Genomic DNA, 15,496 nt, shown 5'->3' with positions numbered 1-15,496 from the left:
TCTCCCTCCATTAAGAGGAGCTGTTGAGGAGCCACTGGCCTCCTCCAAGGTGATGCTATGGTATAATAGGGGACCCTTTGCAGATGCCTCCAGCTTGCTCCTGAGTGACCCTCCCGGTGAGAATCAGGCACAGCCCAAAAGGCAGGTATGGCAATTGCCAACAGGTGGTGTTTTCAGCATCTTAATGTCTACTTACGCCTTTCAAAGCTCAGGTGGGACTTAGCAAAGAAAGGAAAGGGAGCAAATGAAATGAGGGCTCAGGCTAAAAGGAAAACCAGCCCTATATTTGCAGCTGATATCCACCCTCCAATCAGCACTGTGGGATGTGGCAGAGAGCTATTGACAGAGCTCTGCACACTGTGGCTCTGAGCAGCCTTCCGTGCTTTGGCAAAGCATCTGAACGCAGATGCTCTTCTGCCCTGGGAAAAAGATACATTTCACAAATCTAAACATGTCACCTCAAAGGGAAAACTATTTATTATTAATGATACCATTAGTGCTGTTTTTCCAACAGACTGAGGAGATTAAATAATAGGATCTGAAAACTAACCAAATGTTCAGACCAAACTAGAGAGAAGACATACAGACACACAAACTTTGCAGTGACTTAAAACAGTTTAATGTAATTCCAAGACAAAGTGTGATTACATTTCTACACATATACAATATGCATATGTGAGTTGACAAATTCTGATTAATAACTCGTTTCACCTCAGAGACCGAAAAAATGATCAAAAAGAAACCGTGAATAACAAGCTATAACATAGTTCACCACAACGGGACCTCCTTTCTCACCCTACAGTTAGTAATATTACAATTAAAATAACTATATTCTTCTATAATGTATTTTCTGTTAAAATCATCTCATAAATTTACAATGCTATTATTAGTTTCCAAGACTAATATAAATTCACTCCATTTTTCTACAACGAAAATGATTATTAATTAGAAGCACACAACGTCATGATGAAAAACACAAGCATTTTTTTTTTTTTAGTAGCAAGAACTTGATTGGTTAAGAATTAGTTTTCTTGTAAAACATTCTAAAGCCAAGTAAAATATCCATTCTTATAACATACCTATAATATGAGACTAAGGAATAGGTTACATATAGGTCTATAACACATCAGTTTGTTTTTGTTTTTTCTTTTAAAAGAAGAAAGACATATTACTAAAAGAAAAAAGAAAAAGAAAAAAGAGGAAGGAAAGAAAAAAAAAAGAAAACAGAAAAGGGACAATTCACATAGGTAAAAAGCAGTACACAAGAAAATACTGTTGCACACAATAATTTTCACAAAGATTAACATGGATTAACACTCTTATTACAGAAACCGTACAGTGAAGGAACACAACGGCTCAGGGCTTTCGTGGGGTTACTGGGCTGAGATGATACTGTAGAGAAAGAACCACTTGAGATCCAGAGCTGGGGCAGGGGCATCTTTTCTCTTGTGATTACAATAGCATTTCACAGCTCCGCCCCCCCTTCCCCTTAATAATTTTGGTGCAGTGTATATTAACTTCCACTTTCCATCCAGAGTACGCTGGGCTTGTGGGCAGTCGAAAGGCATAAAATGTTCCCTCCATTTCACCCCTTCCGTTTTTAAAAGGATTTTACAGCTCATATAAAAAAAAAATGTTTCACCCATTGGTTCATTTTTAACTACCTTAATCTAGACTTTTCACCTTCCAAGATGCCCCTCCTTCTTCTCTCTTTCTCGCTCCCTCTCTATCTCTCTCTCTCTCTCTCACACACACTCCTTTATTAAAGCTATTAATGACACTTCCTCTCCTTTCAGAAATTGGATTTGGTATGAAATATACAGGCTACATTCTGGTTCTGCCCAAGTAGAATCTGGTACCCAAAATGCCTTGATTGCTTTGTTGGTGAAACATGGGATGGGTAGATCCTTTTTACACCTGAAATGGTTGTGCCCTGGAATATCTGTGGAAGTTTCATTTAAAAGAATACAGAGCAAAAAATATAAAAGAAAATTAAACAAAGATCAAACACATAAGGGATAACGGGGGAAAATAAAAGTCAGAAGTGTTGTATGTAACCACGTGAGGTGGGAGCGCTCAGAAGCGCTTTTTTCCTTGTGAGGGCAGGGGTGCTATATGTAACCATCCAGATCCTATGGGATGTGCGTTGCCAGTGTTGGAAACCCTTCTTGCCTAACAAGCTGCAAGCCAAAGTATTCATCAAGACTCTCTGGCTCCTTCATTTGAGTGTGCTGGTATTTGCAAGTCTGACTCCTTCCCAAAAGAACAGGAGGCCAGGCAGGAGCTGGGGGCAGCAAAGCCTGTGGATTGGGTGGTGGTGCATGGTGAGGGAGGGTGGGCTTTTTCCATCTGGCCCGAGTGCTGCTGACAATCCTGGCTTGCCGTATGATACCTTATCGCTTTGGGGATGTGGACAGTGGGGCAGGCGCGGCCTCCGGAATGATGCTGCGGGAGGAGGAGGCGGGTTGCACTCGCCTGGCCCCACCGCTGCTGATTGTACTGGGAGCAGCACATATACATATTTTTAAATGCCAGTTCCTTTACTTTCATGACCTCAAAGTACCATTTTGCCCAGCAGACATTTATACCGTGTTCGTTGTTTACCCAAGTGAAAGAACACAACAGAAGAAACTAGACAGGCTAAGTGAGACCAGGGAGTGGGGAATGTGATATATCAAAATGCAAATTACAGGGTAACAGCAGCAGAGAAACATCATTATCGGGAACTGGCATGGGCTGAGAAAACAGAGTTGACAAGGAGATGGTCAGTGAACTTTGTATTTTGTTTACTGGTTTAAAACATTTCTGTGGTGGTAAGCATCATTTGTAAGAAAGGGGTGAACAGATGAAAGCCAAATTACAGCATTGCCTCTGAGTGGCTCACGCACACAGACACACATACACACTCTCACAAACACATCCCTAACCCCACCCCAAAAATAAAACAGGCATTCACTAACTCAGGAATTAATTGTTTGGCTAATGATTTATCAACAGTACAATACAATCCTTCCTTTGAATATCCTTCATTCTCCTGATGCGGGTATCTTCATCCAGATGAGGATCCTACATAGAACAGTGAATTTCGTGTCGTGATCCCTGCTTCAAACCAGGGATGCCTGATAAAGCATATTATTAAAACAAGAGAACAAACAAATAGCTTATCTGTTGAACTAAATATTCAAAGTGGGTGGAGTGTTTTTTCAATCAGACTTTGGAATACAGTGGATTACTTCATCTCTGGACTGACTTTCCAACACTATGTTATATCTCAAAACAGAATATACATATTAAAAACACACTTGTACTTTTCCATTTTTAACGGGTGAAATTAAAAAGAGGCAGCTGTATTGAGTTTTTGAAGGTGACACTTATAAACACAAGATTTCCCTTAAAAAGTACCAGTTTAAGTGTAAACTATAAAACACTGTAATAACTATAAAATGTAGCCAGAAAACTGTTAAGTAGCCACAGTCTATTATTCAGTTCACATTGGTTTAAAATGTGACTCATTAATATCTTCTAGAAGGCCAAAGCATTTTACAGTAGCTATAAACATATATACTTACATGTGCATTTTAACATCACAATTGATTAAAATACATAAAAGAGTAATCTATTCCTTGGTTTATTTTTTTTTTCCTTTTTAAAGATTCACTGTCTTCAGAATTCACTCAAGCAACAATGACCAGGGTGGGCATTTATCGCTATTCCGCCCCTATGGAGTTCAGAGTCTTTGAATCAAAGTTCAAGCTGGCTACATGATTTCAAAAAGGCTAAAACCAGGATGAATGCCCACATTTGAGGTAATTATTGCCATTAGGTCACAGTTTGTGTAATGTAAGTGTATTTAAATCCTTCTTTTAAAAAAACAAAGGTATCCCACAGTACCAGGGGATACCCTTTGAAGCAATCAGAATCCAGAATCCTGATCAGTGGGTTTGCTTCCAAAGGAGCCGGCGGTCCCAGCGCACGAGGCACTCCTGGGACAGTTGCTGACCAGCCTAGAGCTCAGGCGAGCAAGCCTGCAACAAGCCTTTTTTTCTATTTTTTACTTTTTTTAAAAGAAAAAGAAAACAGAAGGAAAATCAGAGGTGCCATAAAATAGATGGATAACATTTCTGATCAGAATTCCAGACCAAAGCTTTTCTAATCTGTCTTATTCCTTTCCAAACAGTTTGCCAAAAAAAAAAAAAAAAAAAGAAATAAAAGAAAAATAAAAATACATCGGCTTAAATATTAACTCTATGCCAGCACTGCAAAAACTCCTTGGCTATGTTCTGAAAGTGGGATAAGCTTTGCTTTTTTTTGAGCATTGTTGCCCCATTGCTTTCTGTTTCAAGAGGAAACCTTGTTTGAATGAAAGAAAGAAAGAAAGAAAAGGAAGAAGAAAATGAGGAAGGAAATGAAAGAGGGAGGGAAGAAGAGAGGAAGGGAAGGTGGAAGGAAGGAACAGAAGAAGAGAAGAAAGGAGGGAGAGAGGAAGGGAGAAAGGAAGGAAAGAAGGAAGGAAAAATAATCCCTGGCTGTCAGAAGTACACACAAGTATTTACAAGGTTTGTGTGAATCTGCACACAGTTCCCCTCACAGCAAAAGAGTTAAGAACAGAGATGTCACAATATTTATCAGTGCAGTAAAAAATATCATTTTTGGAAAAAAATATACCTTTAGTATTGCCTTTCTTAGATTAACTATGATAAGCAAGAGATTAAAAACAAAAACTTTATCTTCAAACACACATGAATAGTCTGTTATAGCAGCACTGCTAGAACTGGAAGGACAAAGCTAACCCGTAAATGAGAAACAGGAGTTTCAAACCACAAATGCCGAATGCAAAGCCTCCTAGTATGCTTTCTAAGACTTCTGAAGAACCAAGCCAATCTACCATTCAAATTTCACTCTCCACACACACAAATGCTCTAAACCCACGTTTTCCCACTGAAAGCATTTGACACACGCAGAGCTCACCTCAGTTTACCTCCAGACGGGTTCTCACACCTCCACCTGCATCAGCAGCTCCTCACATGTAACTAACTAACTACTGCCTCTGGGGTCATTCCCAGTGATTATGTTTGCCCCAAGGGAACAAGACACCTTCAGCACAGAGCCCTGGGTTGGCAGTGCTCCCCTGCACACTGCCCAGGCTTACTTCCAGGGGCTGCCCCTGCAGTGGGTCTCGCTGCGTGCCCGGGGTGGGTGTGAGCGTGGTGGCATCACAGCAACACACACAGTGTTCCCGGGGGGTGGGAAGGATGGACCACAGGGATGGAGACCAGCCTGGAAAGCCCAGTGCCTCTCATCCAATGCAGTACTCCAGCAAGGAGCCTACACACAGCCTTTGACAATAGGACTGTCACCATCTTTTCGAGCACTGCTGTAAAATGGTGTAAAAATGGTGTAAAAAACCTCACTCTGCAGCCCATGGTGGAATTCTCACGATCATCAGAGGCAGCTTTGTTGGAGTATGGCAGCAGGAGAACCTCAGCAACACAGACTCATCTTCTCCTCCCTAAGTGTGGAGAGAGCAAAATGATTTGTAGGCACATAAGTGAGCTTCAAGAAGTAAGATGGGGACTCCTGAACTTCAGACACAGGCCCTTCTCAGAGGAGCACTGAGGGGGGTGATATAGATGGTGCCCAGGACCACAGATTAACTGCTTTGAGGCTCCCACAGCACACGGGACCACAGCAGGGACAGCTGTGTCAACAGGAAGGGGGAAACCATTTCCTTCCCACATTTTTCTCTTCTGCATTGCCTATCCCCTGCACACCTTGCATACAGGTATCTAGCATTTGGCCCACAAATAGCACTGCAGTTCTCTAATGGGCTGATTGCCAAGCCATGGAAGAACATGAGCGTTAAGTCCAACATCCTTGCCCAGCTGTGCCTGTCCTGACCATGGCACCACTGTTTGGGGTCCAACCCACAGAACAAACCCAGCATCCTAAATCCAGAGAAGGAGACGCTACAGAAGCATGCAGAGCATCCAGAAGCTTATCCCCACTACACAGCTCACCACTTCCACACTGCATTGTCACCACTACAACACTTAAATCAATGCGAACAGTAACGAGAGAAGAAAAACACTTTCGACATCCCCTACAGTTTAGGATAGCAGCAATATTTAGTGTGAATTTCTCTGCTCATCAAGCTAGTACTCAAAACCATGGCAGAAACTTGAGAGAGAGAGACAAAGAAAAAAAAGGGATCAGAAAATGGAGTTCCACTGTGTATCCTCATTGCCTGGTGCTCATGACTCGTGGTTTCATTTAATTTCTGAAGTAGGTGGGCCTCTTTCTCTCTTTCTTAAAAAAAAAGTATCTTTGGTTAAAGAAAAAAAACAGGTTTATTGCCCTTCAGATTTGCTAATGGAATTGCTTTCAAACCAAGCTAAAAAGACACAATTCCTTGAAAGTATAAAAAAAGGAAAATTGTCACAGTCAGAAGTGTCCCTTTCTTGGAATGTTTTACATATTATGACAAAACTACTAGAGAAAGAGAGAGAGTAAGAGACCTGCCAAGGCCCAATTTGTTGGGTACAAGCAGGTAAAACTCTGCCGAGGAAGATGCAATTGCATTGGCTCTCTCAAATGACTAGATTTGACCCAATCTACAGTGAGAAGTGCTTCCATTTGGGTTATCCAATCTGCTCATGTTGGCAGTTCTCTCCCTCCCTGTTGCATTCTGGCTTCACAGCAGGAAATTGAACATCCACCTCTGAGGAGAGGCAACGTCAGTGCTTTCTGCACAAGAAGAATGCAATACAAGATAATGGGGAAAAGGACCACTCTTTCACTGTGCCAGCCATAAGCCACCCATAAAACTTCCAGCATCTAAACATTCGCCTCCCCCCTCAAGTTTCCATGCCATTTACCCCATGCACAGAAGGAACACCGACTGAACCAAACCACGCCAATCCCATTTCCTCTCCAAAGGATTCTGCAAACAAAACAAGCTGGCTGTTATGTGTGCGGTACCGACAGCATGCAAAGCTTTTGCTTCCTCTGCTGAAATGACTGTTTCCCCTGTGACTAACCACACCTTTTTCCACACAATGCCTTTGTACAGGTGTGAGGGAGGAGGTGTTGCTCAGCTCCCTCATACCCGCCAGAAAACAGCTCTCACACAGTGTTTCACCATCAACGCAACTTGATGGTTCTGCTGTGCATCTCTTGCAATCAGCATCCCATTACCACGATCACCTGACCACCTACAGCTGGCAGACCAGCAACTCCAGGATGGACAACGTGAAAAGTGGCTCCTTCGATAGGCACTGCACCCCTTCTCACAGCCATCCTGTGCTGTTGTAACAGCTCCACTGCCAAAAGCCATCCAAAATCAGGGCTGAGCCCACGTGGGAGAGCAGGTCAGATGGGAACACAGGGAAAATGCAATTAGTACAAAGTAAAACATTACTGTGATTTCGCTGGCCCTAGGCTAGAGGAGCACATAAACAACTATTTAACTTGAAGGGTTTAAGTCAGTTCTTTAGTAAAGCACTCAAGCACATGATTAACTTTCAGTCTCTGCTGAAGTCCTCTAATTTTTTAATGGAATTTAAATTCAGTCACTGCTTCCCCCTATTCTAACAGAGCAGGTAATGCAAACGAAACCATAAATGTCTAAACTGTAACAACCAGAACAGCTTAACAAAATTCCACAACAAATAATTATAAAAGAAGGGAAAATCTACATCAGGAACAAACAATGACCCAAAAAAAAAAAAAAAAAAAAATCAAACCAAGCATCCTGGCCCTGCGGACATCTAACTAGCCTTCAGTAAGAGCAGAAGAGCAGGGGAGGAACACTGCACTATCTGCAGCCATGCTTTACCCAGCTGATGCCAGCCATGTGCGCCAGTGTGCTTTATCCAGTGATGGGACTGAGCCGCACATGCGGCTGCCGTGGCTCCTTCAACACCCCTGTTTCTGGAGAGCCACCTACCTACTTTCTCCTTTAGGAAAACCAAACCCTTAACCTGTAGTGTGGCCTTGGACTCATTGACAGGGCCCAGTGATCGTGGCCTGGAGCACAAATAAGTCTTAATCTTATATAATGTCCTATCAAACTGATTGATGGTGAGCTGGATCGTGGGGCGCTAAGGTCCTTACCTGCCTTTCATCCAGCTCTCCTGACCAATCATTATGTTAGCTGCTGTTGGGTTTTGGCCTCTTAATGAACGTTTCTGGACTTATTCTTAAATGCAGATGTGACCCAGAGGATAATTCCTGTTCCTCAAGGCTGTAACTACTCTCACTGAGTGGCCTCACACCCCCCAGGTTAGTGGCAGTGTTTTCATCCTTGGAATAATTTAATTTCTCCTCTCTCCTGCAGTTCTCACAATCACAGCAACCCTTCCAATGCCACTGATGAAGAGAAATAAAATTAAGAACAGTAACAACAATACTAAGAGAAAAAAAACCCTATAAAGTTTAAGGAATGCGTGTGCAATTAAAACCCAGAGTAAAATACAATAATAATAAAATAATAATCATAATCATAACAACCATAAAATAAAATAACATTATCTTTCCTTTTCATGACATAAGCAGCATGATGCTCTTGCTCCCAAACTGGTGGGAGAGAAGAGGAATGCAAGAGAGAGAGAGCAGGGCTTTATTTTCCTGCCTCAAGTGAAAGGGGACATGTTGTCTTTCCAATGGAAGAGGGGGTAAGGTGCATAGGCTGCTGGGAGACTGCATCCTCATCTACAGTATATTGAGCTGGAATGAAGGATAGGCAGGAAAAGAAAACTGTGCAATGGTAGCCCAGGAACCAGAGCTGGCAACCAGGGAGGTTATTTGGTGGTTTGCCAGAAGACAACAGCTTTGTTGAACAGCCTGTGCATAGTGGGATCCCTTCTTCCAGGCCAGCCAAGCACCTACCACAAGCCAATATATTTGTGCTTGCCTTTCCGTCAGCTTTTCCAACCTGAGAGAGCCTTCTTCATCACTTCCACTCAGGGAAACCATCCCTTACCACCCTGCCAATGAACCTCCTATTTTCCAGCATCTTGCAAAATACTTGACTACTTCATACTCTAGTTACAGGGAAATGTAGAGTAGAACTGAGTAGCCACACAGACTTCAGCTTTCATGGAAATGTTGTACCAGATTCCTTTCTCTCCTTCCTCCTTCGGACACCCACAGGCATGGGTACTCTAGAGACATTTCCAAGTACTGATGCACCAGGGAAACTCCCCTCTGAACCAAACCAACTACAGGAAAGGCTCTCTTTGGAAACTGTTGGAAAACAAGACGACCATGTAGCATTCCTTCGTGTGGAGGACTGCAGCACCACCATGCTCTCCAGTTCCAGGGTCACTCTGCCACTGCAGGCAGTTTTTCAAGGTGTAGGTGAGAAGAGAGGAGGGGAGGCACGCAGTGTCACAGCTCTGTTAGAGTGGGTAAGGCTTGATGTATTAAAACACTCTTTTCACTTAAGAAACCTGAGATTGACTCTCTCAACTGGATTTTCTCATGCTTGCTCTGGGACTCCATCCCTCTCCTAACCCCTTCTCATCAACAGACACAGTGAGAGATGTTGGCAACAACTAGTGTTTCCCCCTTTCAAGGGCTAAATGTTTGTTCCCATTTCAGACACACAACCAGGACAACCCGATGATGAGGGCGGACGCTGTCCTCCCACTCCATCAAGAACATCGTCAAACAGCAGAATGAGAATTCAGTTTCCGGGGAGGAAACCTGCTATTACAACAGGACGGAAACAGACCAGTCCAGAAACAAGTCCCCAGACCCTCTGGGAGTCACCCTGGGTCTCACAACTGACCCGGTAACTTCCAGCCCATCCAGTGCTTGACAAAACACTTCTGACCCCAACGAGCCTCCCCAACACCTCGCCGAGTGAGCTGAGATTGACAACGTGGGTTAAAAACCCAACACCACCAGCAGAAGGAGAAAATCGGCAATAACAACCTAAAAAAAAAAAAAAAGAAAAAAAAAAAAAAAAAAAAAAAAAAAGAAGAGAAAGAGCTGAGAGTAAATTCCGACTAGCCTCAGTCAGTTTCTAGGAGTACCAGTGGAAGTAAACCCTTAAACCGCATCTGTAGTTCGGTAAGGCACTACGAGGGAATGATGTAAAACTAAGACTGTGACAGTTGTAATGGCTGTGCCGAGGAACACACCACAGAGAGAAGGCAGCATCTGCACGCACACACACACACCCACACACACACACCTGGACAATCACATTTGTTACATGCCTATGTTATATCACTTTTCTTTGTGCAATCACATTGAGGAATAGTCTATTGGTATCGTTGAAGTTGAACACAAAAGAGTAAAAAGGGGTATGACCTGTATAGTGCTACATTCTACCGGGGCTGGGGGGTAGCTAAAATGTCTCCTCCTATACTAAAACAGCTAGGGATTAAAAAGGAACATTTCTAAAAAAAAAACAACCAAAAAACAAAACCCCAAACAAAACAAAAACCTACAACTGAAATCCAATATACATTATTAGAGATCTTGTTTAGGAACAGCATTTCTCAGGGATTTATCCAGTGTGTTCAAGAAAAGGGAGAAACACCCCCATTGCTTCTGCTCTGAACCAGTGCTCCATGGCCTGATTTGCCCAGATGGGTGTAAACGTAGCAGTGTTAGGTCCAAATTTAGAGCACTGGGACAACGTTTTATCCTCCTACCTCAGCCTCCCTTACCCACTTTCTTTTTCCATTAAAAATCCCCCAAAACCTGTGTATACTTTGGGATATGAAAACCACTGCAAAGATGGGGTATAAACCCTTTGAAAAGCTGGATAAATCCCTAATTCATATACTTATAGGATTAAAAACCCAATGGATTTCATTTTAGGTGTTTTGGACAACAAATTTCTAAATGTAGCTCACTATTGGATGAAAATAACCTTTAAAAGTCTGTTGCTGAAGTTCTTCAAAAGACAGGACCCGCTGGAGGGTCCTTCTGCTTCTCTCTTTCTCTCTAGTTTGGTGCAGAATGGTTGGTTTTTGTGGTTTATTTTTTTTTCTGTTCTTTTTTTTTCCATTTTCTTTTTTTTTTAATTTTTTAAATAAAAATTGCAGAATTGGTTCTCCCCCTTCTTTCCTCTTTTCCTTTTCTTCCTTAAAGTCTCCTTCGTTCAAGTTTCACGTGAGCCTCCCATTGCATTGTTAAGTTTCTCATGTTCTTCAATACAAAAGCGGCTGCCTCACTCCCCCCGGGATGGGTGCGTCTCTCGCTCTTTTATTCCAGTGTTTAGATGTAAGGGTACTGGTTCACCTTGGTGGGGCTCAGTGGGTATCCAGTGTAGACTGTGGAGGCTGGAGAAGCACTGATATAGGTCTGGTGGGCAAACTGAGCCTGGTACTGGCTCGGGTGGATGGTGGGTGAGGGCAGGACGCGTGGGCCCATGCTGACAGGGACCTGGTGGACGATGCTGGTGGGGTAGGTGGTGTGTTGCACCGCGTGCCGTGCAGACCCTTGGGAGGCCACCAGGTGCGCGACGGTGCCCGTGGAGCCCAGGGCGGCGGGGGCGGTGTATGTGTAGAGGTGGGGCTGGGTGGGCAGGTGAGCAGCGGCCGCCGCGGCCAAGTGGGGATGAACTGTACCATGGCTGGGACTATTGTGCGGGAAAGAGTACGGGGCCTGAGCTATCGTTGGAGTGATGTAGGCTTGCTGTCTCCGGTGACTCCCTGTGCGGTCGGTCGTGATGTGCTGCTGGGCCTGGATAAAGACAGCAACAGTGATAAGCAGTTACAACACAAGAGATGGCTCTTCACCTCCTCAGTAGTGCCTGGGAACCTCCCTGCAACACCAGGACAGCCTCAGGGAAGTCTCCGGTGCTCCTCCTCACACCCTCAGCACCACCAGTCTTCCCTTGGAAACGGGTGACAGCACTAAGTCCCTCGCAAGCCTAGGTTTCATTCACCATCCCTGTAGTTTCTTACATTGACCAAAACGGCCCCCAAAAGGCCAACAAGTCCCTCAGTTTGAGCCACAAGCTGCTGGCACAGCTATCACAAAGACACAGCCTTGGATGCCCAGCTCCCAGGAACATCTTCCACAAGTCCGCTTGCTCACACAAAACCTGTTTGTTGTTAGTGAACTCTCTGCTGACAAAATGTGCTGTGCAGATATTGCCTAACTATGCCTGGAAAAGGCATTTTATTTTTGCTCAGTTTGGGTGTTTGCAGTTTACAATTTCCTTGGTTAGTAAAAATAACCACGTTAGTTTTTTAAAATATAACCCTTGGTTTGATCAGATCCTGCAGGTGTCTGGTGCCCTCACGCAATCTGCTATAATTACTTGGGCACAGGAAACTTCTTGCAGTGGGACAGGAGCAATGCACTTTTTCTCCAGGGATTTTCTAGGTTGTTTTCTTGCACTGCACAATAATGTAAGGAGTTTTCCCTGTCATTTGTAGTCAGAGTATTAAATTACTCATAAAGTAGGAATTAGAAGGCAAGAAGGAAAATGCCCCATGCTATTTTCCAGCTCTTGCAAACAGCATCTCACCCAATTCCTCAATTTTCATGCACTTTTATTTAAAATTTGTTCCCATTTTAAAATTTCATCTGCATTTTGAGGGCGAGGGGACATTCTTCTCCATCAAATTATTTTTCTTTTTAAAAAACAGCTCTGTTCATCCACCTGTGGATGCAAACCATCACCATCCTCTGAACTCTCCTTTTCAGGACTTTCTCCTCTTGAAACACTGGTAATTGTGCTGTAACTTCTCCACTCTTGGAGAGTAGAGAACAAGCAACAAGTACATCTTGTTACCTCACCTCAGGGACGAGAGAGGCCCCAGGTGCAGGACGTGAAAAGGCAATTATTTACTGAAGCTCCCGTCTAATCACAGACTACGAAAGATTTTGAGAACTGCATGTTTCCAAGAAATGGGATTTGCCCAGATCTCAGCTCAGGTTTATCACAGGATGGATCAAACTCCTAGGTCATGTATATGCACAATGAGGTCATATGCTCATGAGGTCATGAGTATGAACAGAGGCTTTGCTTTGACTTTCCCAGCTGGGCTGAGGCACTTCACTTAGAAGAAACCCTTCCCATGGTTACCTAGAGCTAAAGAGAATTCAGCCCTTCCTACATGCTCCTGCTCAATTCTGTTGGGGCCAAGCTGCTGCACTTCCCTCTCACGTTATTCCCACTCACACTGTTATTCCCACTCACATCTGACTTTAGAACATGTGGTAAGAGTACCACCAGCCCACTCAGGGGTGTGATCTGCACTACCCCTGCTGCCTGAGCTGGAAGATCAAGGTCTGCAGTCAAGTAAAAACAGCTGATCAAACTCAACATGGGGCTCAACTATCACTAGACTGGAATGGGACAGCCCGTGCTGGAGGGGCAGTAGGGAACAGCCAGATGATGCACCACCAAAATCAGTCTCGGTTGACTTACCTGACTTAGATTAAGAGGCTGCTGCTGCTGGAAATGTGCTCCTGGTCGCTGCTGCCTATAGGCAACGGCTCCAGACGAGCTCCCTGAAGAGTGACCGCTGGTGGAGGTCACGGTGCTGGAGGACTTGGACTTGTAGGAGGATGAGTGGTGACTGGTGGTGACTGTGCCAGGAAAGGAAACACATTTGTAGCTTACATCACATTCTTTAATTGCTCACCCTACCTTTTCCTCACTGAGTCTCCTCCAGAGTGGCTTTTGGGAGGAGACATACAACAGAAGCAGGGTAAGAAAACTGTTTCTCTTAATTAATTATACCTCAGCAGTACTTCATATACACCACCAGCCTGTTATCCTAGAGGCAGACAAGCAGACTTGATAACTGGACCCAAAGTAGGCCTGAAGAAGGCTTTACAGACCCTTCAGAAGTGCGAGAAACTGTTCTGCCAGCAGAACTGTACAATGCAGGTACAAATCCCAAGGAGAGGAAGAAAAGTATGGTGTGCACAGCATAAAAAGTCCCTGACTTGCCTAACATCAAGGTGAGTGGGAAGGGAGGGAGAAGGTGCTAGTGGGAAGCTCACCCTTTGAACCTTTGTTTTCACCAGCAGTGCATCAAAAGCAAAGACTGCCAAGTAGCTCAAAACCAGTTGCTTCATGCCAGACTTCCACCATAAACCTCTTTTCAACACATCCTACTATCTAGCATTGCAGAGGTTCTGGATGAGCAAACCTCATCAGTCCATAATGAAGACCCTGGGGAAATGTTCTTCTCAGAAACGTCAACAAGTTTGGATGAAAATTCACACATGTTTTCAATCTCTTACCTATTTTAAAATACACCTACGGAAAGGCAAGGCAGCAAAGGTTCACACCTGCATTTGTGAGCCTTTAATGTCAAACGCTGAGCTACAGGCTGCATTCTGTTCTTGGGTTTGTACAGAACTAACTGGGTCTGACACTTGCCCCCGTGACTCCTGAGTGAACCAGAGCACATAAATAATGCAATATGGCTCCCAAGAACAGGTGTGTCACATGAGAGAAGGGCAGGAGGCAGGAGCACTTTTTTTTTTTTTTGAGAAAACAAAACAAACAAACAAACAAACAAAATGAAACTGAACAATGAGATTCTTCCAAGATAAATCATTTATTTCTTACTAATTTTCTTGACGGAAGAGGTGCAATTTACCTGGTGCCAGGCTATCGCACTCTACCAACACCTCACTGGCCTGGGTTTTCAGTGGTGGCACGATGATCGTTCGGGGGTTCCCACTGCAGTGAGTCTCTGGAACCCCTTTGGTGTCGTAGCTGTTCCCGTTATTCTGCCCTGCGCGATGTTGCACGGCGTAAGGGCTGTTGTTGCTGGAGGAGTCGGAGTAGGGGGAGTCATGCACGGTGACACAGCTGATGACATTCTTCCTTTGCTTGGACAAGGTGCTGAAACACAAGCAGACAAGTGGAAAGAGTGATCAGGCAATGATCAACTCGAAACCACTAGAAGACTCTGCCTGTGGCAGATGAGCTCCATAAAGGCAAAGCACACCCTTCAGTCCTCTGCCAGAGAGAGGCTGCTTAAGCCAAATCCCAGGCTTCAAAACTCACTCGTTACTATTCCAGGAAAGCCCTCATGGAGGTCAAGGAGTGAGTAAGACATTGTGGATAGATCTTATATTCACACTGCTGAGAATAGCACTGAACCAGACTGCCAGATTTATTTTCAGACTGTTTTTTATGTATGTGTGCAGTAAAAGCCCAACACTTATACTATGCTTTGTTGCGAGTCTCACCACCCACACAAAAACGTGGCGGTTTCTCCCAGCCTTCCAGCAATTATTTAATAATAGATGCTATGAATTTTCATGCTTAAATTCCATGAATCTACAAAATACACTCCATTCTATTTACTAATATGGTGCAATGGGCATATATGCTCAATAAGCATCTGAAAATAAGGAATGAATGACAAAGAAATGAGCAATGGATGTAATGCTTTTGATTTTCTTTCCTTTCTCTGAATAGGCACTGGGTCTCCTGACTCTAGTGTAGAATATCAAGGTCCTGCTGCAACTAATCTATCTATGACATCAAAAAAGTGATTAA

The 15,496-nt window shown here is 43.8% G+C and overlaps 1 protein-coding gene across 3 annotated transcripts in view; it reads right to left on the bottom strand.

The window, feature by feature from the left end:
* Window positions 1-596: 596 nt before the first annotated feature.
* Window positions 597-15,496, bottom strand: part of HIPK2 (homeodomain interacting protein kinase 2) — a 140,632-nt gene continuing 125,732 nt past the window's right edge. For all 3 annotated transcript variants that reach the window (XM_050324618.1, XM_050324620.1, XM_050324619.1), the window contains exons 13-15: window positions 14,586-14,833; window positions 13,400-13,560; window positions 597-11,700 (exon numbers count right to left, since the gene is read on the bottom strand). In XM_050324618.1, coding sequence (XP_050180575.1) covers window positions 11,233-11,700; window positions 13,400-13,560; window positions 14,586-14,833 — 877 coding nt within the window. In that variant the 3' untranslated portion in view covers window positions 597-11,232. The remainder of the gene's footprint in view (window positions 11,701-13,399; window positions 13,561-14,585; window positions 14,834-15,496) is intronic.

This window comes from Myiozetetes cayanensis, unplaced genomic scaffold (assembly GCF_022539395.1).
Source record: "Myiozetetes cayanensis isolate MyiCay16 unplaced genomic scaffold, myiCay2020 scf3, whole genome shotgun sequence".
Taxonomy (NCBI): domain Eukaryota; kingdom Metazoa; phylum Chordata; class Aves; order Passeriformes; family Tyrannidae; genus Myiozetetes; species Myiozetetes cayanensis.
The sequence above is the reverse complement of the archived record's forward strand: the minus strand, read 5'-3'. Positions and strand labels throughout refer to the sequence as shown.